Consider the following 25,836-nt stretch of genomic DNA (forward strand, 5'->3'; position numbering starts at 1 on the left):
TGAGGGTGGCCGTATAAACAACTTTAACACTGTTACAAATATGTGCCACACTGTGAACTCACACCAAACAAGAATGATAAACACATTTTGGGAGAACATACACACCGTAACACAACATCAACACAACAGAACAAATACCCAGATCCCCTTGCAGCACTAACTCTTCCGGGACGCTACAATATACACCCCCGCTACCAACAAAACTTCATTTTGCATGTCACTTTAAAGTTATATAAGCCTTGCTTGTTCAATATTCAATGCAAAACTTGTTTGGGTCCCTATTAAAAGGTTAAGTTGTTCAACTTTAGCCCGCGGCTTTGTTCAGTTTAGAAATTTGGCCCACTCTGTATTTGAGTTTGACACCCCTGCTCTAGCGGTAGTAAATGGATGGACGGAGGAGAGACAAGAAATACTGATAAAAGCCTGCATTGTAATGGCAGCTGCTAAAAGCAACTCCGTGAGAACGTATACTCCAATATCACAATAGTCATTTTCTATATAGCACAGAGACAAACCCGCGATACATTGAGTATATCAATATATCGCCCCACACAATTTTGGTGTTTTAGCTAGTTGGACATTTTTTCCGTATTTTGTTTATAGTCATATCAAATAAAAATGTGTCAAATAGACAAATGCAACTTAAATTGTAACACTATTTTACAAAATACCAAAAAAGGACACTTTTCTTAATATGTCATTGACAAAATGATTCAACCCCCTGGTACCATGCATCTTTAGTACTTAGTAGAACACCCTTTGGCAGTAATGACATCCTTCAAAGGTGACACATAAGCGGACACAAGCTTCTTGCAACCATCTACAGGTATTTTAGCCCATTCCTCTTGGGCAAAGGCCTCCAGTTCATTCATATTCTTGGGCTTGCGTGCTGCAACTGCCTTCTTCAAGTCCCACCACAGCTTTTCTACAGGATTTAGGTCTAGCGACTGTGAAGGCCACTCCAGAGTCTTCCAGCCCTTCTTCTGCAACCACTCTGATGTTGATTTGGAGGTATGCTTGGGATCCTTGTCCTGTTGGAAGGTCCAACGTCTCCCAAGCCTCAGCTTTGTCACTGACTTCATGACATTTGCAGCTAATATATCCTGCTAGGAAATACAATTCATAATGCCTTGAACGCACGGGAGATTCCCGGTACCTGAGGCAGAGAAACAGCCCCAGAGCATGATTGACCCCCCACCATGCTTAACAGTAGGCAAGGTGTTCTTCTCTTTGGAAGCTTCATTTTTTCTCCTCCAGACATAATGTTGATTCATAGGCCCAAAGAGTTCCAGTTTTGTCTCATCACTCCATAGAACAGTTTCCCAAAACCTTTGGGGTTTATCCAGATGATTTTTGGCATACTGGAGTCCATTTTATTCTTGTGCCTGGTATTCAGAAGTGGGGTGCGCCTGGGAGTTCTGGCATGGAGGCCTTCATCTCGTAGTGCGCGCCTTATTGTTTGGGACGAAACCTCCGTTCCCTCCTCTGCAATGTCCTGTTGTAGTTCCTCAGCTGTTACCCGGGGGTTTTTCACCACTGTATGCTTCAAATACCGGTCAGCAGTTGCACACAGCATCCTCTTTCTACCACGCCCAGGTAGTGTTTCCACTGTGCCTTTAGCTTTAAACTTGCGAATTATGCTCCCAACTGTATCTCTTGGAATGTGTAATGTCTTTGCTATTTTCTTATATCCATATCCTTTCTTATGAAGAGAAATTAACACCTCTCTTGACTTCTTTGACCACTCCCTGGACTTCACCATGTTGCAAATACACCATTGACCATCTACAAGAAGCTGAGCGTCAGAGTCTTTTTCAATCAGTTTAATTGTTGCTCGTTATGGTTCTTAATCACATCTACAGGTGTTTTCAACACCTGATTGAAAATACCTTATTCACATTCTCTTCTTAAGAGTCATGATCTTCAAGGGGTTGAATAATTTTGTCAATTAGATATTAAGAGAAATGACAATGTTTGGTATGTTACATCCATCCCATCCATTTTCTACCGCTTATTCCCTTTCGGGGTCGCGGGGGGCGCTGGCGCCTATCTCAGCTACAATCGGGCGGAAGGCGGGGTACACCCTGGACAAGTCGCCACCTCATCGCAGGGCCAACACAGATAGACAGACAACATTCACACTCACATTCACACACTAGGGCCAATTTAGTGTTGCCAATCAACCTATCCCCAGGTGCATGTCTTTGGTGGTGGGAGGAAGCCGGAGTACCCGGAGAGAACCCACGCATTCACGGGGAGAACATGCAAACTCCACACAGAAAGATCCCGAGCCTGGATTTGAACCCAGGACTGCAGGACCTTCGTATTGTGAGGCAGACGCACTAACCCCTCTGCCACCGTGAAGCCCGGTATGTTACAAAATATGTTGTAATTCGAGTTGCATTTGTCTATTTAATGCATCTTTATTTGATATGACTATAAACAAAATACGGAATGAATGTCCAACTTGCTAAAACACCAAAATTGTGTGGGGGTTGAATCATTTTGATCACAACTGTACATGCATGCAATGTTCAAACCGCAAAAACAGATTGCAATGTCATTTAAATTATTCATGTTTGGTGTTATTCTTTCATTTCTAACAGACACTCAGCTAACAATGGACAAATTGTCACCCCCTCCCTTTGTAAACTATTGCAACATTCCGATTTGAAATACTCTAAAATTACCTTAGTGAACGTCGTACATGGAAGAAAAAAAAAACCCCTGTGTCTTGATGATAACGGTTAGTGTTGCAAACGTGGAATTAAACGCACAAGCTTAACACACAACGACGGAGCATCGCCATCTCCATATCCCCGCTAACCGCCCACGTCTTAGAGACGGAGGAATTGTGAACGCTCCTCGGCAATTTTATCTCCGGGCGCCAGCCAAGCTGAAGAAAAATAATAGTCAAACATTTCCACTTCAAATTGTTTCTGACAACGAACGCAGTCGGGAACAGGAGTCACAACGTTTGAACGACAACACAATATGAATATCTTATTGTTTTTAAGGGGAACTGTAAGTGGTGCGGTACAGCTCGGTTGGTAGAGTGGGCGTGCCAGCAACTTGAAGGTTGCAGGTTCGATTCCCGCTTCCGCCATCCCTGTCACTGCCGTTGTGTCCCTGGGCAAGACACTTTACCCACCTGCTCCCAGTGCCATCCACACTGGTTTAAATGTAACTTCGATATTGGGTTTCTCTATGTAAAGCGCTTTGAGTCACTAGAGAAAAGCGCTATATAAATATAATTCACTTCACTTCACAACTGCACTATTTTTTGGGGGGGAAGGTTGTCTATCATTCACAATCTTTGTGAAAGAAGAGAACGAATGTTTTTCTTAGGACAGTGTTTCTCGAATGGGGGTATTTCTCCCGTCCAAAGGCAAAACCCAGTAACTCTATTTTGGTCAAAACTGAGCTGATAATAATTTTGGAGTTCCTAGGTAATATGCTTGACATTAGTGTATGCGATATTGTAATTTGTTCCGTAAGTAAGCTGTTACGCGCATGGCAAGACCTAGCAACTACCACATAACCGCGTAGATACAACAGAAAAACCTAGTATCTCAAGGGACCAATCGGAGCTTCTATGTCAGTCGCCTTATTGTCTTTAATGAGACATTTGCACGAATGGGGGCCGACGGTCAACCTGATTATGTGATATTATGGCAGGAGGGGATATTTGGAAGATTGGCCCAGGACGTTGCAAGCACCTTCATTAAATGTATTGTTCTTGATTCTTCCCTTTGCATACTCTTTTGGGAAGATAACTGTGGAGGTCAAAATAAAAACTGGACGCCGTACACGGCTCTTGCCCAATGTGCAAACGCAGAATGGGGCCCACCCGAGATTGTGATAAAATATCTGGAGAAAGGGCACACGTTCATGAGAGCAGATTCAATCCATGGCTCAAGCGGCAAGGAAATGAAAGCTCAAGAAAACATCTATACGTTTGATGACTTTGTAGATCTTTGTAAGACAGCATCAAGATAGATTGCTTTTCCTTTGTTTTCTCAAAATCAGCTAGACATGAGTTACTAGGTTTTGCCTTTGGACGGGAGATTTGAAGGTATGCCAAGGGGTACGTGACATTTTTTAAAAATATAATAGCAGCAATTCAGAAATCATTTATAAATATATTGAATAATACCTCGACAAAATATGAATTTAAGTTCATAAACTGTGAAACAAAAATGCAACAATGCAATATTCAGTGTTGACAGCCAGATTTTTGTGGATATGTTCCATAAATATTGATGTTAAAGATCTATTTTTATGTGAAGAAATGTTTAGAATGAAGTTGATGAATCCAGATGGATCTCTATTACAATCCCCAAAGAGGACACTTTAAGTTGATGATTACTTCTATGTGTAGAAATCTTTATTTATAATTGAATCATTTGTTTATTTTTTTAACAAGTTTATATTTTTTTCCCAAATAGTTCAAGAAAGACCACTACAAATGAGCAATATTTTGCACTGTTATATAATTTAGTAAATCAGAAACTGATGACATAGTGCTGTATTTTACTTTATCTCTTTTTTTTCAACCAAAATTGCTTTGCTGTTGCGATCTGTGACTCGGATCTTCACATATTGTTTGTTTTTCCATCTTTGTTCTCATTCTCCGTTTGATCCGTTTATTTCCCGTTTAGTCAATCACCATGGTTACTTATTACTTTTCAGCTGTTACTCCCGGTTCCTGCACACCTGTTCTCTGTTAATCCCCTTCCCTTTATAAGCCTTCCTCTTTTCATTCTTTTGCCTGGGACTCTAGTTTGTTTTCACACAACGGTACGTCTGCTTTGCACTTTTGCTTACATAAAATTCCTGTATTATTCTCGCGAGCTCTCACGCTGCGCAGTTTTATTCATTCTTAGCTCCCATGCTAAATGTTTTGTTTTTCCCCTTTGTGTGCCTATGTGCCAGTTTAGTTTACTATTTGTTTATCCTAGCTTTCATGCTAGCGTCTTTTGTTTGCCTTTTCTTAGCTCCTGTATTTTTGTTTTGTAGCACATTTTGTTATTCAAACAAATAGTTAAACCTTACCTTTGCTGTGTTGTATTTCGATGCATCCTTGAGGGAATCGAACCCTGCACCACGATGCCGAACAGGCGTAACATTTGCTCTGATTAGGGGGTACTTGAATTAAAAAATATTCACAGGGGGTACATCACTGAAAAAAGGTTGAGAACCACTGTGTTAAGGCATTCAATCGATCCCAACTGGACTGTTTGGTTTGTCTTGGAAGACGTTTCGCCGAGACTTCATCAGTTCGTGTTCATGGTCTAAGACAGGCATGGGCAATTATTTTGACTCGGGGGCCACATTTAGAGAAAAAAATGTGTCTGGGGGGAGGTATAATGTTTAGGAACACTAATACAAAATCTCACAATAATGTCTGATTGAATGCTAGAAACATTATGACAGAACTGCCTTAAAAAACGGAATGGAATTTTTACATTTTTCTACGAAGGATAAAACACTGAATATTGACAAAATATGAACATCAGACCCCCTTTCGATCGACACATTTTACACTCAAGTGAAACGCAACAAAAATGAAACAAACCGTGAAATATGAACGCGAAGGGTACACAATAAATCCACCCATGATCTGACATATCTGATATTTGCTGAATAACCCCAGGGATCAATAAAGTACTTTCTATTTTATTCTATTCCAGGGGTCGGGAATCTTTTTGGCTAAAAGAGCCAAGAAGCCAAATATATTAAAAAGGTATTTCCGTAAGAGCCATATATTTTTTTTACACTGAACACAACTAAACACGTACATTTAAGTAAAACCAACATTTATAGAGTATAATAAGTCTGTTATTCTCTGTAATAACATTGTTATTCTGAAGCTAACTGTGGAGGGGGTGTGGCCTGCGGGCCTGCAGCGAAGCAGGGTGTGCCAGGACCGGCCTCGAAATCAGCGACAGGTGCATAGACGGCCCACCTGGGCGTTGTTATCTAATAGCCTGTCGCTATGTTATAAGCAGCAGCCAGGAGGAGAGACGGGGTTGGGGCAAGAGTGCGAGCGAGAACGAAAGAGAAAAAGAAAATTGCTGGAAAGCAACTGAGAGACTTATGGAAAAATAAAACAATATTGTAACCCTGAAAAAGGCTCTCATGTCAGTGCTTGGTGGTCTGAAGAACCCCCAGGAGGGCAAGCCCCACACTAATCAATAATAAATAAATAACTTTTTACCATTAACGCAACTTCTTGAACAGGTGCGGTAGAAAACGGATGGATGGATTAAAATGCACGAGAATGTTTTACATTTTGAACGTTACTTTTAACACTGTGATTACAAGCGGAATTATTCATTACTTACCATGTCAAGCAGTGTCAACTCGGATTTATCTGAGAGCCAGATGCAGTCATAAAAAGAGCCACATCTGGCTGTAGAGCCATAGGTTCCCTACCCCTGTTCTATTCTATAGATCACTAAGCTTTGGAACTTTGTGAAAATCTCCTTCCGCGTCTGTGGAAACACTCCCCGCCCACACTGCTTGGTGCCTCATCTGAGCTACTGTGACGTAGATTAACATAGTAACTAATTAGAAGACCATAGTAACTAGTATATCGTGCAAAAACGCAGATTCCAACCATTTTAATACTTTGTATAGTTCAAGGTTTACATGACTGCACTTTCCAACTTAAAGATCTACAAAAATGATTTGGGAACATCCGGCGGGCCAGATTGAAAAGCTCAACGGGCCGCATGTGTCCCCCGGGCCTTAATTTGCCCAGGTCTGGTCAAAGACGACAATGACCTGAATGAATGAGAGTATTCATAGATTTTAATTTTTTATGCTGTCTAAATTGAAAATAAACATTAGCAATAGTCAGCCAACAATGGAGTTGACAGAAGTTGCTCCATTCCACCTATAAAGCACTCTAAGAAAAATCCAAACACCTCTATCAAGGTTTTACGTAAGTATATATGTAGTATCTAGTAACATTCATGATAACATGTAATATTTAAATATTTTGATTATTTAAAGCATACGGCGGCGCATTCATTTCACAGACGCATGACAACATTCACTTTGCCTTCAACAACAACAAGACTACTAATCATGGCAGACTTGAAACAACAAAGACTACTTTGGGATAAATAATGATCAGGGACAGGAGAGTGGCCGTGCCAGCCACCTGAGGGTTCCTGGTTCGATCCCCACCTTCTATCAACCTTGTCACGTTCGTTGTGTCCTCGAGTAAGACACTTCACCCTTGCTCCTAATGGGACCTAGTTAGCGCCTTGCATGACAGCTCCCGCCATCAGTGTGTGAATGGGTGAATGTGGAAATAGTGTTAAAGCGCTTTGAGTTCCTTAAAAAAGGTACAAAAGCGCTATACAAATATAATCCATTTACCATTTACATGTGTAATGATAAGTGTGACCAGTAGATGGCAGTCAGACATAAGAGATAAGTGTAGTCTCCACTATGATGGCAATATGTCTCAAGTAAACACCAACATTTTACATGTTCCATTGAAAATATAGACAATTACACACGGCGCTCAAAAATCTATGATAATGTTTTAGTACTTCACACTTCACCCTTGCTCCTGATGGGTCCTGGTTAGCGCCTTGCATGGCAGCTCCCGCCATCAGTGTGTGAATGGGTGAATGTGTTAATAGTGTCAAAGCGCTTTAAGTACCTTGAAGGTAGAAAAGCGCTACACAAGTACAACCCATTTACATCCAGAAACTTATATTTTTGAGCCTGAAGGAGGATGATCTACAAGTTGTAGAAGCTGTGTGCGAAACAAACACTAAGCATCTTGTAGCAGTATTGCACAGTGCTAAACAAGATAAACAAACAAAACAATCACTGTATAATGTCTGCTCTCACTTGGAATAAAGACTGATGGAATATTTACATCTTCCCCTTTACATCATAATCCTAGAAGGGTTAAAAAAAAAGTATTTTTTTTTTGTGTCTCTCGCCATCTCTGGGTCAAAGTTGGATGTATTAGCTGACCAACTTGTGCGTTTATGTCCACAACCTTCTGCTATCCAGGTGACAGGCATGATTTATCATCTAGAATTGACTTTCACCAACTCAGAGGCGATGAAGCAGCTCAACGTCAATAGCTAGTTAGCGCTGCTTAAATTAGTTCCACTGTGTTAGCACTCGTAATAACAATATGGCTAATACTTGTTAATATTCAGGTCATGATATATAAATGGAGTATTTTAGGCACTTTTTGGATGTTTTTTTAGAGGACTTTATGGAATAATGTAATTTTCTGCATCGTCAACCCCCTTGTACTCGCCATATTTTATGACTTAGGAATGCACAAAACAAATTAAAATATGTTCTTGTCAATGATAAATAACAATATCGCTAATACTTGTCAATATTTAGGTCACGACATGTAAATGGAGTATTGTTGATGCTTTTTTTAGATGGTTTTATGGGCGCAGTAATGTACCCCCCTTAGCTACATTGTTAGCCACCTCGTACTTGCTGTATTTTATGATTTAGAATGTATGAAAAAAAATTTAAATGAAGTATTTTAGGCACTTTTTGGATGTTTTTTAAGAGGACTTTATGGAGTAACCTAATTTTCTGCATCGTCAACCCCCTTGTACTTGCCTTATTTTATGACTTAGGAATGCACAAACCAAATTAAAATATGTTCTTGTCAATGATAAATAACATCGCTAATACTTGTCAATATTTAGGTCACGCCATGTAAATGGAGTATTGTTGATGCTTTTTTAGATGATTTTATGGGCGCAGTAATGTACCCCCCTTAGCTACATTGTGAGCTACCTCGTAGTTGCTGTATTTTATGATTTAGAATGTATAAAAAAAATAAAAAATTGAGTATTTTAGGCACTTTTTGGATGGTTTTTTTTAGAGGACTTTATGGAGTAAGGTAATTTTCTGCATGGTCAACCCCCTTGTACTCGCCATATTTTATGACTTAGGAATGCACAAAAATTAAAATATGTTCTTGTGAATGATAAATAGCAATATCGCTAATACTTGTCAATATTTAGGTCCCGACATGTAAATGGAGTATTGTTGATGCTTTTTTAGATGATTTTATGGGCGCAGTAATGTACCCCCCTTAGCTACATTGTGAGCTACCTCGTACTTGCTGTATTTTATGATTTAGAATGTATAAAAAAAATAAAAAATTGAGTATTTTAGGCACTTTTTGGATGTTTTTTAAGAGGACTTTATGGAGTAACGTAATTTTCTGCATCGTCAACCCCCTTGTACTTGCCTTATTTTATGACTTAGGAATGCACAAAACTAATTAAAATATGTTCTTGTCAATGATAAATAGCAATATCGCTAATACTTGTCAATATTTAGGTCCCGACATGTAAATGGAGTATTGTTGATGCTTTTTTAGATGATTTTATGGGCGCAGTAATGTACCCCCCTTAGCTACATTGTGAGCTACCTCGTACTTGCTGTATTTTATGATTTAGAATGTATAAAAAAAATAAAAAATTGAGTATTTTAGGCACTTTTTGGATGTTTTTTAAGAGGACTTTATGGAGTAACGTAATTTTCTGCATCGTCAACCCCCTTGTACTTGCCTTATTTTATGACTTAGGAATGCACAAAACTAATTAAAATATGTTCTTGTCAATGATAAATAACAATATCGCTAATACTTGTCAATATTTAGGTCCCGACATGTAAATGGAGTATTGTTGATGCTTTTTTTAGATGGTTTTATGGGCGCAGTAATGTACCCCCCTTAGCTACATTGTTAGCCACCTCGTACTTGCTGTATTTTATGATTTAGAATGTATGAAAAACATTTTAAATGCAGTATTTTAGGCACTTTTTGGATGTTTTTTAAGAGGACTTTATGGAATAATGTAATTTTCTGCATCGTCAACCCCCTTGTACTCGCCGTATTTTATGACTTACGAATGCACAAAACAAATTAAAATATGTTCTTGTCAATGATAAATAACAATATCGCTAATACTTGTCAATATTTAGGTCACGACATGTAAATGGAGTATTGTTGATGCTTTATTTAGATGGTTTTATGGGCGCAGTAATGTACCCCCCTTAGCTACATTGTTAGCCACCTCGTACTTGCTGTATTTTATGATTTAGAATGTATGAAAAAAAATTTAAATGAAGTATTTTAGGCACTTTTTGGATGTTTTTTAAGAGGACTTTATGGAGTAACCTAATTTTCTGCATCGTCAACCCCCTTGTACTTGCCTTATTTTATGACTTAGGAATGCACAAACCAAATTAAAATATGTTCTTGTCAATGATAAATAACATCGCTAATACTTGTCAATATTTAGGTCACGCCATGTAAATGGAGTATTGTTGATGCTTTTTTAGATGATTTTATGGGCGCAGTAATGTACCCCCCTTAGCTACATTGTGAGCTACCTCGTAGTTGCTGTATTTTATGATTTAGAATGTATAAAAAAAATAAAAAATTTTGTATTTTAGGCACTTTTTGGATGTTTTTTTTTTTAGAGGACTTTATGGAGTAAGGTAATTTTCTGCATGGTCAACCCCCTTGTACTCGCCATATTTTATGACTTAGGAATGCACAAAACAAATTAAAATATGTTCTTGTGAATGATAAATAATATCGCTAATACTTGTCAATATTTAGGTCCCGACATGTAAATGGAGTATTGTTGATGCTTTTTTAGATGATTTTATGGGCGCAGTAATGTACCCCCCCTTAGCTACATTGTGAGCTACCTCGTACTTGCTGTATTTTATGGTTTAGAATGTATGAAAAAAAAAAAATTTAGTATTTTAGGCACTTTTTGGATTTTTTTAAGAGGACTTTATGGAGTAACGTAATTTTCTGCATCGTCAACCCCCTTGTACTTACCTTATTTTATGACTTAGGAATGCACAAACCAAATTAAAATATGTTCTTGTCAATGACAAATAACAATATCGCTAATACTTGTCAATATTTAGGTCCCGACATGTAAATGGAGTATTGTTGATGCTTTTTTAGATGATTTTATGGGCGCAGTAATGTACCCCCCTTAGCTACATTGTGAGCTACCTCGTACTTGCTGTATTTTATGATTTAGAATGTATAAAAAATATAAAAAATTGAGTATTTTAGGAACTTTTTGGATGTTTTTTAAGAGGACTTTATGGAGTAACGTAATTTTCTGCATCGTCAACCCCCTTGTACTTGCCTTATTTTATGACTTAGGAATGCACAAAACTAATTAAAATATGTTCTTGTCAATGATAAATAACAATATCGCTAATACTTGTCAATATTTAGGTCCCGACATGTAAATGGAGTATTGTTGATGCTTTTTTAGATGATTTTATGGGCGCAGTAATGTACCCCCCTTAGCTACATTGTGAGCTACCTCGTACTTGCTGTATTTTATGGTTTAGAATGTATGAAAAAAAAAAAATTGAGTATTTTAGGCACTTTTTGGATGTTTTTTAAGAGGACTTTATGGAGTAACGTAATTTTCTGCATCGTCAACCCCCTTGTACTTACCTTATTTTATGACTTAGGAATGCACAAACCAAATTAAAATATGTTCTTGTCAATGATAAATAACAATATCGCTAATACTTGTCAATATTTAGGTCCCGACATGTAAATGGAGTATTGTTGATGCTTTTTTAGATGATTTTATGGGCGCAGTAATGTACCCCCCTTAGCTACATTGTTAGCCACCTCGTACTAGCTGTATTTTATCATTTAGAATGTATGACATTTTTTTTTAAATTTAGTATTTTAGGCACTTTTTGGATGTTTTATAAGAGGACTTTATGGAGTAACGTAATTTTCTGCATCGTCAACCCCCTTGTACTTGCCTTATTTTATGATTTAGGAATGCACAAACCAAATTAAAAAACGTTCTTGTCAATGATAAATAACAATATCGCTAATACTTGTCAATATTTAGGTCCCGACATGTAAATGGAGTATTGTTGATACTTTTTTAGATGATTTTATGGGCGCAGTAATATACCCCCCTTAGCTACATTGTGAGCTACCTCGTACTTGCTGTATTTTATGATTTAGAATGTATAAAAAAAATAAAAAATTGGGTATTTTAGGCACTTTTTGGATGTTTTTTTTAGAGGACTTTATGGAGTAACGTAATTTTCTGCATGGTCAACCCCCTTGTACTCGCCATATTTTATGACTTAGGAATGCCATCCATCCATCCATCCATCCATCATCTTCCGCTTATCCGAGGTCGGGTCACAAAACAAATTAAATTATGTTCTTGTGAATGATAAATAGCAATATCGCTAATACTTGTCAATATTTAGGTCACGCCATGTAAATGGAGTATTGTTGATGCTTTTTTAGATGATTTTATGGGCGCAGTAATGTACCCCCCTTAGCTACATTGTGATCTACCTCGTACTAGCTGTATTTTATCATTTAGAATGTACAAAAAAAACAAAAAAAAAACATGTCATCTAGTCATAAATTAGGATTGTGAATGATAGGCAAAATTCCTAAAAAAAAAAAATTCTAGTACGTGTTGAACAAGGGACAAGAACCCAAATAAGATTCGGTTGGACCATTGGTACGCTATGGGAAACATTCGTAGACCAAAAGTTAACTGTGGAAGTCTTCAGGTCTGGGGAATGCACCTTTAGAGTTTCGATTAATATTCCTCACGAGCAGACGGAGTAGAAATGGAAAACTTTAGGTGGCGGTAAAGAGTGGGGGATTATACCTGCCTGGCTGGCTTCAAACAGCAACCATTGTTACAGCAACTCAGACGTAATTAGAGAAAGAAATGACTTTGGGAAAAAAAATGGCTTTAGAACAGCTGGCGACACAAACGTTCTCATATCCAATCTAAGATGTAAGCCTCCCAGCTGGTAGGAGAAAGCCTCCCTTCCAAGCATTCTCAGGTGTGGGGAAAGGGCAAAAACTGCTGTGATGGTAATGTGCTCCAGTGGAAACTGACCTGGCAAAACCTGACGCTATAAATATGGCGCTCGGTAACAAACCGGACAATCGTAACACGATGTCAACGTTATAGTCGTGAGTACCGTAAATCCCGGACTATAAGACGCTACTTTTTCTCTAAACTTTGAACCCTGCGGTCTATTAAAACAGTGCTGGTTGATTTAAGCGGATCACACTCAGCCTTCTCGGTAAGGTCTATTCAGGTGTAGTGGAGAGGAGGCTACGCCGGATAGTCCAACCTCGGATTCAGGAGGAACAGCGTCGTGGAACGGTGGACCAGCTCCATACTCTCGGCAGGGTCCTTGAGGGTGCATGGGAGTCTGTCCAACCAGTCTACATGTGCTTTGTGGACTTGGAGAAGGCATTGGACTGTGTACCCCGGGAAGTCCTGTAGGGAGTGCTCAGAGAGTATGGGGTATCGGACTGTATTAAACAGTGTCAGAGCTTGGTCCGTATTGCCGGCAGTAAGGCGGACCCGTTTCCAGTGAGAGTTGGACTCCGCCAAGGCTGCCCTTTGTCACCCATTCTGTTCAAAACTTTTATGGACAGAATTTCTAGGCGCAGTCAGGGCGTTGAGGGGATCGGGTTTGGTGGCTGCAGGATCAGGTCTCTGCTTTTTGCAGATGATGTGGTCCTGATGGTTTCATCTGGCCAGGATCTTGGATTGGTTCGCAGCAGAGTGTGAAGCGACAGGGATGAGAATCAGAACCTCCAAGTCCCAGTCCATGGATGTCACCCGGAAAAGGGTGGAGTGCCATCTGCGGGTTGGGGAGGAGACCCTGCCTCAAGTGGAGGAGTTCAAGTCCCTAGGAGTCTTGTTCATGAGTGAGGGAAAAGTGGATTGTGAGATCAGTAATGCGGACGCTGTATCGATCTGTTGTGGTGAAGAAGGAGCTGAGCTGGAAGGCAAAGCTCTCAATTTGCCGGTTGATTTACGTTCCCATCCTCACCTATGGTCATGAGCTTTGGGTTATGACCGAAAGGGCAAGATCACGCGTACAAGCGGCCGAAATGAGTTTCCTCCGCCGGGTGGCGGGGCTCTCCCTTAGAGATAGGGTGAGAAGCTCTGTCATCCGAGAGGAGCTCAAAGTAAAGCAGCTGCTCCTCCACATGGAGAGGAGCCAGATGAGGTGGTCCGGGCATCTGGTCAGGATGCCACCCGGACGACTCCCTCTGGAGGTGTTAAGGGCAGGTCCAACCGGTAGGAGGCCACGGTAAAGTCCCAGGACACGTAGGGAAGAGTATGTCTCCCGGCTGGCCTGGGAACGTCTCTGGACGAAGTGGCTGGGGAGAGGAAAGTCTGGGTTTCCCTGCTTAGGCTGTTGCCCCCATGACCTGACCTCGGGTAAGCGAAAGAATATGGAGGGATGGATGGCTAATTTAAGGACTTTTCTTAGTTGACGGCCGTAATACAAATAGTTAAAAAAACAGGAAAACACACTGAAAAGGTGTGTCATTACTTGTGCTATAGTGCCATCTTTTAGACAAGTTCGCTCACTGCAGGGTCCTTGGATTTAGTTCTTGCAATCGTTCGGTCTTCTGGCCGTCCATAGCAATACTACTCCTATGGATTCTTCATTCATCAGTCCAAACGTTTTTAAGTTTTACAATATAACTAAAACAATTCCTACTCACTTAACGGCCCCATGTAGATGTCTGTAGGAGTGTTTTCATGCATATTTGTACATGCTATCATAATGTAGCCTTAGCTAATATGCTAACACGTTTACCAGTGTCTCAGTATTAACTTACAATGGTATTCTTTTTGTATTGATTCAGTTTCACAAATTCCTCAGTAAAATTCACCAAAATGTCACCGTGGAGTTATTGAGTCTGTTTAGCTGATTTGAGCCTCTGTTTTGTTTGATCATCCGTTTTACTGCTGTGTTATAGACACACCGTTTGGAAACAATGAGGCTATGTACACAAACATTTACAACATATTTTGTACTGTATCTGTGGCTTATGGTCCAACTTGAATAATGTGTGTAAACATACTGTATGTATTTATTTTGAAATTGCTGCTTATATAACTTAAAATACAACCAGATATACTTAAATTAACGATTAACAATATCCAAAAGACCTTGTGAAATGTTCTGTCAATCAACATCCGACCCCAACCTGCAAAATAAAACCAATCAGACACCACCTGATTCCAGGTGGTCTCGACTTGCAAGATGTCTATGAATGTTGTCGTTCATCAGGGCTTTGTAGTCTCAGGGTGTTCAATGGATCACAACTAGACTGTTTGGTTTGTCTTGGAAGTTTCATCCCTCATCTGAGTAGACTATTCACCAATTCATGCTCATAGACTTAGATTGGTCCCATCTAGTCTTGGCCCTGCGATGAGGTGGCGACTTGTCCAGGGTGTACCCCGCCTTCCGCCCGATTGTAGCTGAGATAGGCGCCAGCGCCCCCCGCGACCCCAAAAGGGAATAAGCGGTAGAAAATGGATGGATGGATAGTCTCTAACTGGTCCGGTCTAAGACTGGGACTGGTCGGATCCGGTCTGAGACTGGGACCGGTCGGATCCGGTCTGAGACTGGGACCGGTCGGATCCGGTCTGAGACTGGGACCGGTCGGATCCGGTCTTAGACTGGGACCGGTCGGATCCGGTCTTAGACTGGGACCGGTCGGATCCGGTCTTAGACTGGGACCGGTCGGATCCGGTCTTAGACTTGGACTGGTCGGATCCAGTCTTAAAATTGGACTGGTCGGATCCAGTCTTAAAATTAGACTGGTCAGATCCAGTCTTAAAATTAGACTGGTCAGATCCAGTCTTAAAATTAGACTGGTCAGATCCAGTCTTAAACTTAGACTTGTCATATCCAGTCTTAGATATCTAGTCTAAGACTAGATCGGACCAAACTAAGTCTGAGATCCAGTCTTAGTCATGTAATCTAAGATTAAGACTGGATCTGACCGATCCAAGTCTTGACTTGTTACTATTCTTCCAACTTTGACAAACCTCTCGACACACTTTCCAGTCTCACCTTGATGCCCACGTAGTCTACAGGAATGATGGGGTTCTGGAGGGACGGCAGACTGGCCTCGTCCAAAGGCTCTCCCACCATGACTCTGGTGGCTACATTTATGAAGTCCACGCCGAGTGTTTTTGACACAAAAGGGAAGGAGCGTGATGCCCGCAGGTTACACTCGATCACCTACCAGGGGACAAACAATTTGCGAGATGAATGAAGTCACGTGGACGCCAGACCGTCTGGTACCAGGACCTACCAGGACCTACCATGACGTCGTTGCCTTTCACCAAAAACTGAGTGTTGAACGGCCCGGATATCTCGAATGCTTTCGCTATTTTCTGGGTGGCCAACTTGACCTAAACGGGTGGAGACAAAGATGAGACATGTCATGATACTTGAGAAGGATTTGAGTCTAACTTCCTGTGGGACAAGCGGTAAAAAATGGATGGATGTATTGTCTTACAATGAACCGTGAGAAATGTGTATTGTTTGTACAAACCCCAAAACCAGTGAAGTTGGCACATTGTGGAAATGGTAAATAAAAACAGAATACAATGATTTACAAATCATTTTCAATTTAAATTTAATTGAATAGACTGCAAAGACAAGATATTTAATGTTCAAACTGGGAAACTGTTATTTTTTGCAAATATTAGCTCATTTGGTATTTGATGCCTGCAACATGTAAAAAAAAAAAAAAACTGGCACAAGTGGCAAAAAAGACTGAGAAAGTTGAGGAATGCTCATCAAACACTTATTTGGAACATCCCACAGGTGAACAGGCTAATACGGAAAAGGTGGGTGCCCGGATTGGGTGTAAAAGCAGCTTCCATAAAATGCTCAGTCATTCACAAACAAGGACGGGGCGAGGGTCACCACTTTGTCAACAAATGGGTGCGCAAGTTGTCCAACAGTTTAAGAACAACATTTCTCAACAAGGTATTGCAAGGAATTTCACCATCTACGGTCCTTAATATCATCAAAAGGTTCAGAGAATCTGGAGAAATCACTACACGTAAGCGATATTATGGACCTTCGATCCCTCAGGCGGTACTGCATCAAAAAGTGACAGTGTGTAAAGGATATCACCCCATGGGCTCAGGAACACTTCAGAAAACCACTGTCAGTAACTACAGCTCGCCGCTACATCTGTAAGAGCAAGCTAAAACTTTGCTACGCAAAGCGAAAGCCATTTATCAACAACACCCAGAAACGCCGCCGGCTTCCCTGGGCCCGAGCCCATCTAATATGGACTGTTGCACAGTGGAAAAGTGCTATATGGTCTGACGAGTCCACATTTCAAATTGTTTTTGGAAACTGTGGACGTTGTGTCCCCCGGACCAAAGAGGAAAACAACCATTCGGATTAATATAGGCGCAAAGTGTAAAAGCCAGCATCTGTGATGGTATGCGGGTGTATTAGTGCCCAAGGCATGGGTAACTTACACATCTGTGAAGGCACCATTAATGCTGAAAGGTACATACAGCTTTTGGAGCAACATATGTTGCCATCCAAACAACGTTATCATGGACCCCCCTGCTTATTTCAGCAAGACAATGCCAAGCCATGTGTTACAACAGCGTGGCTTCATAGTAAAAGAGTGCGGGTACTAGAATGGCCTGCCTGTAGTCCAGACCTGTCTCTTGTTAAAATGTGTGGCCCATCATGAAGCATCAAATACCACAACGGAGACCCCGGACTGTTGAACAACTTAAACTGTACATCAAGCAAGAATGGGAAATAATTCCACCAGAAAATCTTAAAAAAATGTGTCTCCTCGGTTCCCAAACGTTTACAGAGTGTTGTTAAAAGGAAAGGCCATGTAACACAGTGGTAAAATGCCCCTGTGCCAACTTTTTTGCAGTGTATTGCTGCCATTAAATTCCAAGTTAATGATTATTTGCAAAAAAATTACACATTAAATATCTTGTCTTTGCAGTCTATTCAATTGAATATAAGTTGAAATTCTCTTTTTATTTACCATTTACACAATGTGCCAACTTCACTGGTGTTGTTTTTCTATTCGACCAAAGTCAGCTGGCTTAAACTCCAGCTCCTGTGACCCTGAACTGAAAAAAAATTAACAAGATATGCCATTTCCTGGGGAAATACGGTCAACTCTAAAAAAACAGTAAAAAAAAAAATGGCTTAAATGTTAGCATGCTAACAGTTAACACATGTTAACTACCAAGTTATATGACTCTGAAGTGTTTGGTGGCAAAATTGGCAAATATTGTTAGCATGCTACATTAGCATGCTAACAAAAGCAACATGTGCACAGTATATGTGACGTACCAACCTGTATGACTCTGACGTCCGCAGCAATTGGCTTAAAAAGTTAGCACGCTAATGGTAGCATTGGAACAGTTACCAAGTTATACGACTCAAAAGTGTATGGCGGCAAAATCGGCAAGTATTGTTACAATACCGTTACCAAGCAAAAATGAGCATGTGTCACCTACCAAGTCATACTTACATATGACTCTGAAGTATTTGGCGGCAGAATTGGGCAAAGAAAATTAGTATGCTAGCATGTTAGCATGCGTCAAGCACCAAATTATAAGACTGTAAAACTAGCTCAATGCTGCATACTAGCATGTTAAAAGCATGTGTTAACTACCGAGATATATGACTTAAGTGTAATCTTGTAAAACGAGCTAAAAAAAAACATGTGCCAAGTACCTAGTTATACAACACTCCAGTGTATGACAGCAAAATCGGCCATTATTTGTTATTCATGCTAATGTCAGCATGCTAACATTATATGTAACATATGTAGAGTATATGTAACGCACCAAGTTATAGGACTCCGAAGTGCACGGCTAAAACAAAAAAATGGTCTCAGAAACTTTGTAAGCTAATGGTAGCGTGCTAACGTTTAGATGCAAACAGTTCGCCTGTGTCACGTACCATGTTATCTGACTCTAAGGTGTATAATTGGCCCAAAAAAAAGTTAGCACGCCAAATTTAGCATATATAACGTACCAAGTTTAATGACTTTGAGGTGCAAGTAAGCATGCTAATATTACCATGCTTGCATGTTAATGTTAGCATGTGTTAACGACCAAGATATATGACTTTAAAGTGTATGCTTGTAAAACTATCAAAAATATAGCATGTGCCAAGTACCAACTTATATAACGCTGAAGTATATGACGGCAAAATTGGCTAATATTGTTCTAATACAGTTAGCATGCTAATGGTAGCCTGCTAATATTTTATTTAACATACGTAGAGTATATGTAACGCACCAAGTTATATCACTCAGAGGTGCACGGCTTGAAAAAAAATTGTCTTAGAAAGTTTGTAAGCTAATGGTAGCATGCTAACGTTTACATGCAAACAGTTCAACTGTCACGTATAGCGTTATCTGACTCGTAAAATGGTAGAATCGGCCCAAAATAGTTAGCATTAGCATAAGTAACATACCACGTTTAATGACTGAGGTGTAAAGGGACAAAATTGTCTAAAAAAAAAAGTAAGCATGCTAATGTTATAATGCTAACATGCTAAAAGTTAGCATTCGTCGGGAACCACGTTACACTACTCTGAGGCGTACACCTGCTGAAGTTAAACTGCAATGTATGCTAGCATGTTAACAGTTAGCATGAGTCAACTACCAAGCTATATGACTGAAGTGTACGCCTGCAAAAATTAGCTAAAAAATAGCATGTGTCAAGTACCAAGTTTTATGACTCAGAAGTGTATGACGGCAAAATTGGCTAATACTTTTATAGTACTGTTAACATGATAACATTAGCATGATAACATTACATTTGACATACGTACAGTATATGTAACGTACCAAGTTATCGGACTCTGAGGCGTACAACGCCATAATTGGCCAAAATAAGTAAGCATGCTAAGATGTTACCACTAACATGCTAACAATTAGCATTAGTTAGTAAGCTAATGGTAGCATGCTAACGTTTACATGCAAACAGTTCGCCTATGTCACGTACCACGTTATCTGACTGAGGTGTACAACGGTAAAATTGGCCAAAAACAGTTAGCACGCTAACATGTTAACACTAGCATTCTAACAATTAACAATAAATTAGTAAGCTGATGTTAGCATGCTAACGTTTACATCCAAACAGATGGCCTAAGTCACGTACCACGTTATCTGACTGAGGTGTATACTGGTAAAATCAGCCCAAAAAAGTTATCATTAGCATATAACATACCAAGTTATATGTTTGAGGTGTACGGAGGCAAAATTGTTTAAAAAAATTAAGCACGCTAACAGTTAGCATGCGTTGCGTACCATGTTACACTACTCTGAGGTGTACACCTGCTGAAGTTCAACTGAATTGTTTGCTAGCATGTTAACAGTTAGCATGTGTTAACTCCCATGGTATATGACTGAAGTGTACGCCTGCAAAATTAGCTAAAAAATTTGGGTGTCAAGTACCAAGTTATATGAAGGCTAAATTGGCTAATACTTTCAGAGTACTGCTAACATGCTAACATAAGCATGATAACTTATGTAACATACATACAGTACATGTAATGTACCAAGTTATAGGACTGAGGTGCACGGCTAAAAAAATGTGGCTTAGAAAGTTAGTATGTTACATTAGTATGTGTCACACGTACAGTTATCTGACTCAATGCCATAATTGGCCAAAAAAAGTTAGCATGCTAACACTAGCATGTTAACAATTAGCATATATAAGATACCAAGTTTTATGACTGAGGTGTACAGAGGCAAAATTGGCCAACAAAATACGCATGCTAATGTTTTAATGCTAACAGAATTGGGTACCAAGTTAATAAGAAGTACTTTGTTGTTGTTCAGCTCAACACTAATCAGATTTCGCTTCTGATTAGTGTTCAGACATGTTATAAGTAGACGCAGCATTGGCTGCTGTGATGCGAGAAATTGGGCCGCCATCTTGAAGTGGTGATGAGGAGCCGGCGAGCAGCCTAAACTGACAGTTGACAGGTAGAAAACAAAGGTAGTGTTTAGCGTTTTCCTGCTTCAAATGAGCGGACTGTTGAAAAATAGGAATGGGGGGATTACTTTTCACAAGGAAGATTTAACATTTAATGTACTATTGGTTGTATTTTGTGAAAAGAATATTACCACGGAGTTGAGGAGCAAAGATCTTCAATAACACTGAAATCGTAGCCGCCAACAAACAAGAGTATGACCATAATAGAATTACTTGTCAATGAAATTAATTAAATTTAAAAATGTCATACTTGAATAACAAAGTTGAAATAAAAGAAGATAAAGATAAAACATTTCACCCGTCGCCACTGATTATGATGCATTCTCATTTTAGGCAAAGTATAAGACAATACTATAACAGTATAATTGTAACCAGGAATAAGTCTTCAAGTAACAATATTCAAATACTGACATTGTTGGGTAAGACAAAATTAGGTAAGACAAAATTAGGTATCATTCCGAATCCAGTGAAAGAGATTGCTGGTTTTAGCTGATATAAAGACTTTCAGGTGTTTATATATGTTTAAGTATTTGGCAGACGCTTTTATCCGAAGCGACGAACATAAAAAATACATATAGAACAATCACTATAATTTAAGAGAAGAATGTAATATAAAATATCAATACAAGTGTCAAGACAGAATAAACTATCTGCTGCTGCAGCAACAGAGATACAGTCTATAGGTCTTTAAGATATATCTGGGTTTCCCGCAGTGCTTTGTTAAGGCGGCCGTCTTATAGAGCCACCGCCGAAAGTAAAGTCTTAAAAAAAATATATATATATATATTTTTTTTTTTTGTCCTGTCCAGTTTCTCAGGCAAATTATAGAGTAGATGTAGATGCCCATATTGGCTGTTCAGATTTACTGTACAAAAGAGAAGTGTAGAATACTTCTTGTTGCCTTATTTGTATTTGACTTTATTTTAAATGAAGAGTTTCCGTTTGATAGTTGATATAATAATTTAAGTGCATCATAAAGCCTACATGAACTCCATGGTGTTCAGGGATGAATAGTCTCTCTTATTACTATCGAACTACTTTTTCAACTATAGTTACTTCAGTCATTAGTAATGTAGCAGCCTAGTTTTGAATGGCAGTATCCCTGCTATCACATGCAGATAAAAAATATGACATTTTCTAGGGGTGTAACGGTACACAAAACTTTCGGTTCGGTACATACCTTGGTTTAGAGGTCTCGGTTCGGTTCTTTTTCGGTATAGTAAGAAAACAACAAAATATACATTTTTTGGTTATTTATTTACCAAATTTGTAAACAATGGCATAACATACATAATCACACAGGGTCCATTGCCGGGGTTAATACATATATAACATATATAAAATACAAACTAAATAAGATAAGGCTCAGAATGGTTTCTTAAAAAAACCTTTCTACACAAAGTGCTTTTTTTGATTGATTGATTGAGACTTAAAAGTAGATTGCACAGTACAGTACATATTCCGTACAATTGACCACTAAATGCTAACACCCCAATATGTTTAAGTCGGGGTCCACGTTCATCAACACCGCCCGCCGTTTTTTGTGGACATGTCCCATAAATATTCATGTTAGAGATTTATTTTTTTTTGTGAAGAAATGTTTAGAATGAAGTTGATGAATCCAGATGGATCTCTATTACAATCCCCAAAGAAGGCACTTTAAGTTGATTACTTCTATGTGTAGAAATCTTTATTTTTAATTGAATCACTTGTTTATTTTTCAACAAGTTTTTAGTTATTTTTATATCTTTCTTTCCAAATATTTCAAGAAAGACAACTACAAATGAGCAACATTTTGCACTGTTATACAATGTAATAAATCAGACACTGATGACATAGTGCTGTATTTTACTTCATCTCTTTTTTTCAACCAAAAATGCTTTGCTCTGATTAGGGGGTACTTGAATTAAAAAAAGGTTCACAGGGGGTACATCACTGAAAAAAGGTTGAGAACCACTGTTATGAGAGTAGTGTATGTGTGTGTGTGTGGCCCTTTAATATGTGACAGTATGTGACGTCTGAGTGTGTGGGCGATCGAGGTGAGGGAGCTTAGTGCGAGTGCGGCTGATGTTTTGTTGGATTGGCTGTGTGCAAGACTTCAACAAAGCCACGATTTGCAACTAATTGCCGGACTCTCCATTTACCCTGGAGTCCGGAGCTGTGGAGACCCCCCGCTGGGTAGAGTGAAGGGTTGTGTGCGCAAGGGAGCCGGAAGCAGCAAAGGTGCAACACATGTTTGACGTGTTGTCAGAAGCAGCTGCTCAACAATCTTGGCAAACCTCCGTCCTCCATTGTTGTATCCCGCAGCCAATGTGTTCCCAAACGGGAGATCTTAAGGAGGCAGGCGGGTCTTCCAGCTCTGGTTTTAACATGTCCTAGCCCGGCCGCTGCTAGCATGTGTACTCGTTCGGTACACCTCCGAACCGAACTGAAACCCCTGTACCGAAACGGTTCGATACAAATACAAGTACCATTACACCCCTAACATTTACATAATAAAAGTCAACTACAGGCTTCCCAAATGCTGTAACAAATTAAGCATGATGGGTTGAGCGGACGTTGTACCGATCCGTTGTGGTGAGGAAGGAGCTGAGCCGGAAGGCAAAGCTCTCAATTTACCGGTCGATCTACGTTCCCATCCTCACCTATGATCATGAGCTTTGGGTCATGACCGAAAGGATAAGATCACGGGAGGAGCTCAAAGTAAAGCCGCTGCTCCTCCACATTGAGAGGAACTAGATGAGGTGGTTCGGGCATCTGGTCAGGATGCCACCCGAACGCCTCCCTAGGGAGGTGTTTAGGGCACATCCAACCGGTAGGAGGCCACGGGGAAGACCCAGGATACATTGGGAAGACTGTCTCCCGGCTGGCCTGGGAACGCCTCGGGATCCTCCGGGAAGAGCTAGACAAAGTGGCTGGGGAGAGGGAAGTCTGGGCTTCCCTGCTTAGGCTGCTGCCCCCGCGACCCGACCTCGGACAAGCGGATGGATGGAGTTGAGCATATGGCCCCACTTCTAACTTTTCTTTTTCAAACGCTTATTTACAGTAAGTCATTAATTTGACTTAGTCATTTTGTCTTAAGTCAATATTTACTAAGTCAAAATAATGACATACTTAGTATCTCAGGTAACTAGGACTGCTTTGTGTTTTGTTTTTATTTCACGGAAAAAATATCGATATATATAATGTATATTGCAATTCAGCTTACGGAGCGGAAAACACAACCAGCAATTACAGGCTTCTTCATGCAACGAAGACGGCCTACTTCACCACAGTCTGTAGTCTATTTGTTACATCATTTGGGAAGCCTGTAGTTGATTTTTATTATGTAAATGTTATATTTTTATCAACATGTGATAGCAGGGACCCTGCCATTCAAAGTGTTTGTCCGTAAAACACACACGCGCGCACGCACACACACGCGCGCCCACACACACACAGCAAAATGAGCTAACGTAACGCTAAAAGCTAATTAGCCTTCACCTTAACTATGAGTGAGCTGAGCTGCAGTTTAAGTTTCTAGAAGGTCAACGGGCTCATAGTAATGTTTGTAATAGTTGTGACTGGGAAGTGTTTTTTAAATTTGGGGAGTGTACGATGTCAGCTGCTCACCTGCTAAACACATATCTGCTCATCTCGACGCCGGAGCACTGAGTCCATGCTTTCTGAATACTCACTGCTGATTGGCTGTTACATTGCTCTGAATATGCATTGCTAATTGGCTTTGTATGTAACCAATTAGATGGTTGTGTGGGCGGGACAATGCAGGGTGCTCACTGCTCAGACAGAGGCAGAAAGCAGAGCAGCTTGTTAAGACTTTAGATTACAAACTCGTTCGATACACCCTCATACCGAACCGAAACCCCCGTACCGAAACGGTTCAATACAAATACACGTACCGTTACACCCCTAGTACATACGCATGTATATATAACCTAATCATATTGTTTCGTCCACTTAAAAATAGCTGACCCTTCTCTGGGATTATACTCCCAGTTTTGATCTTGGACGTCGGGTTACTTATAGCATATGAGGATATTCTATTACTGTTAAGCAAACTATGAATAATAAAACACGCCAAAACATGTGTCCTATATCATAGCTACACGTGTGACCAAAAAAACGCGTGAAAATCAGTGGTATTCAGTGAGGTAAGATGAATTAAATGCGCTGACAGTTCATTGCTCCTGCCAATTTAATTGCACTCAGTGGAGCCGATCACCACTCCAAGATGGCGGCCCCGCGACTCCTCAGCGCCAGTAGGCAGTCGCGCTCGATGCTGCGTACCCTTATATGTCTGTGCTGAGGTGTGCGCCCTTTAGATTTGCTAAGCTTAGCATGCTAAAGGTTTTCTGCTCGCATGCTAATGTTGACATGCTAACCGTTGGCATGTGTCACGTGGCAAGTACACTGGAGGACTTGGAAGGGGGAAAAAAGGTCTTCAGGGAATTCCTATTGGTCATTAGTGTTGTGCAAATATTTACCTGCTGCTTGTGTGCACACGAGCAACGCATACGGAGAGCAAACGTGTGTGTGTGTGTGTGTGTGTGTGTGTGCAGAACAAAACTGACCTTTTCTAAGGAACCTTGGCTAATGGTCTGTGTTGGCAGCATTAGCGTGGCGTCTCCTGAGTGTACACCGGCGTCCTCTACGTGCTCCGTTATTGCATGGACCAGTACCTAGACACACACACACACACACACACACACACACACACACACACACACACACACACACACACACACACACACACACACACACACACACACACACACACACACACACACACACACACACACACACACACACACACACACAAACAAACAAACAAACAAAGACATTGTTTAGTAAAGGTGTCACCATACGCATCATTGCACTGTTGGAGGAATTAAACTGAATTTGATTTCTGCATATTTCATATGGCAGGAAGTGTAAAACA

General features: G+C 40.1%; 1 protein-coding gene across 1 annotated transcript in view; it reads right to left on the reverse strand.

The window, feature by feature from the left end:
• cps1 (carbamoyl-phosphate synthase 1, mitochondrial) overlaps positions 1 to 25,836 on the reverse strand; it is a 170,002-nt gene that overhangs the window by 27,121 nt on the left and 117,045 nt on the right. Inside the window, exons 30-32 of the mRNA XM_061879865.1 lie at positions 25,469 to 25,576; positions 16,206 to 16,295; positions 15,952 to 16,122 (exon numbers count right to left, since the gene is read on the reverse strand). Of these exons, the coding sequence (XP_061735849.1) occupies positions 15,952 to 16,122; positions 16,206 to 16,295; positions 25,469 to 25,576 (369 nt within the window). The remainder of the gene's footprint in view (positions 1 to 15,951; positions 16,123 to 16,205; positions 16,296 to 25,468; positions 25,577 to 25,836) is intronic.

This window comes from Nerophis ophidion, linkage group LG19 (genome assembly GCF_033978795.1).
Source record: "Nerophis ophidion isolate RoL-2023_Sa linkage group LG19, RoL_Noph_v1.0, whole genome shotgun sequence".
NCBI lineage: Eukaryota > Metazoa > Chordata > Actinopteri > Syngnathiformes > Syngnathidae > Nerophis > Nerophis ophidion.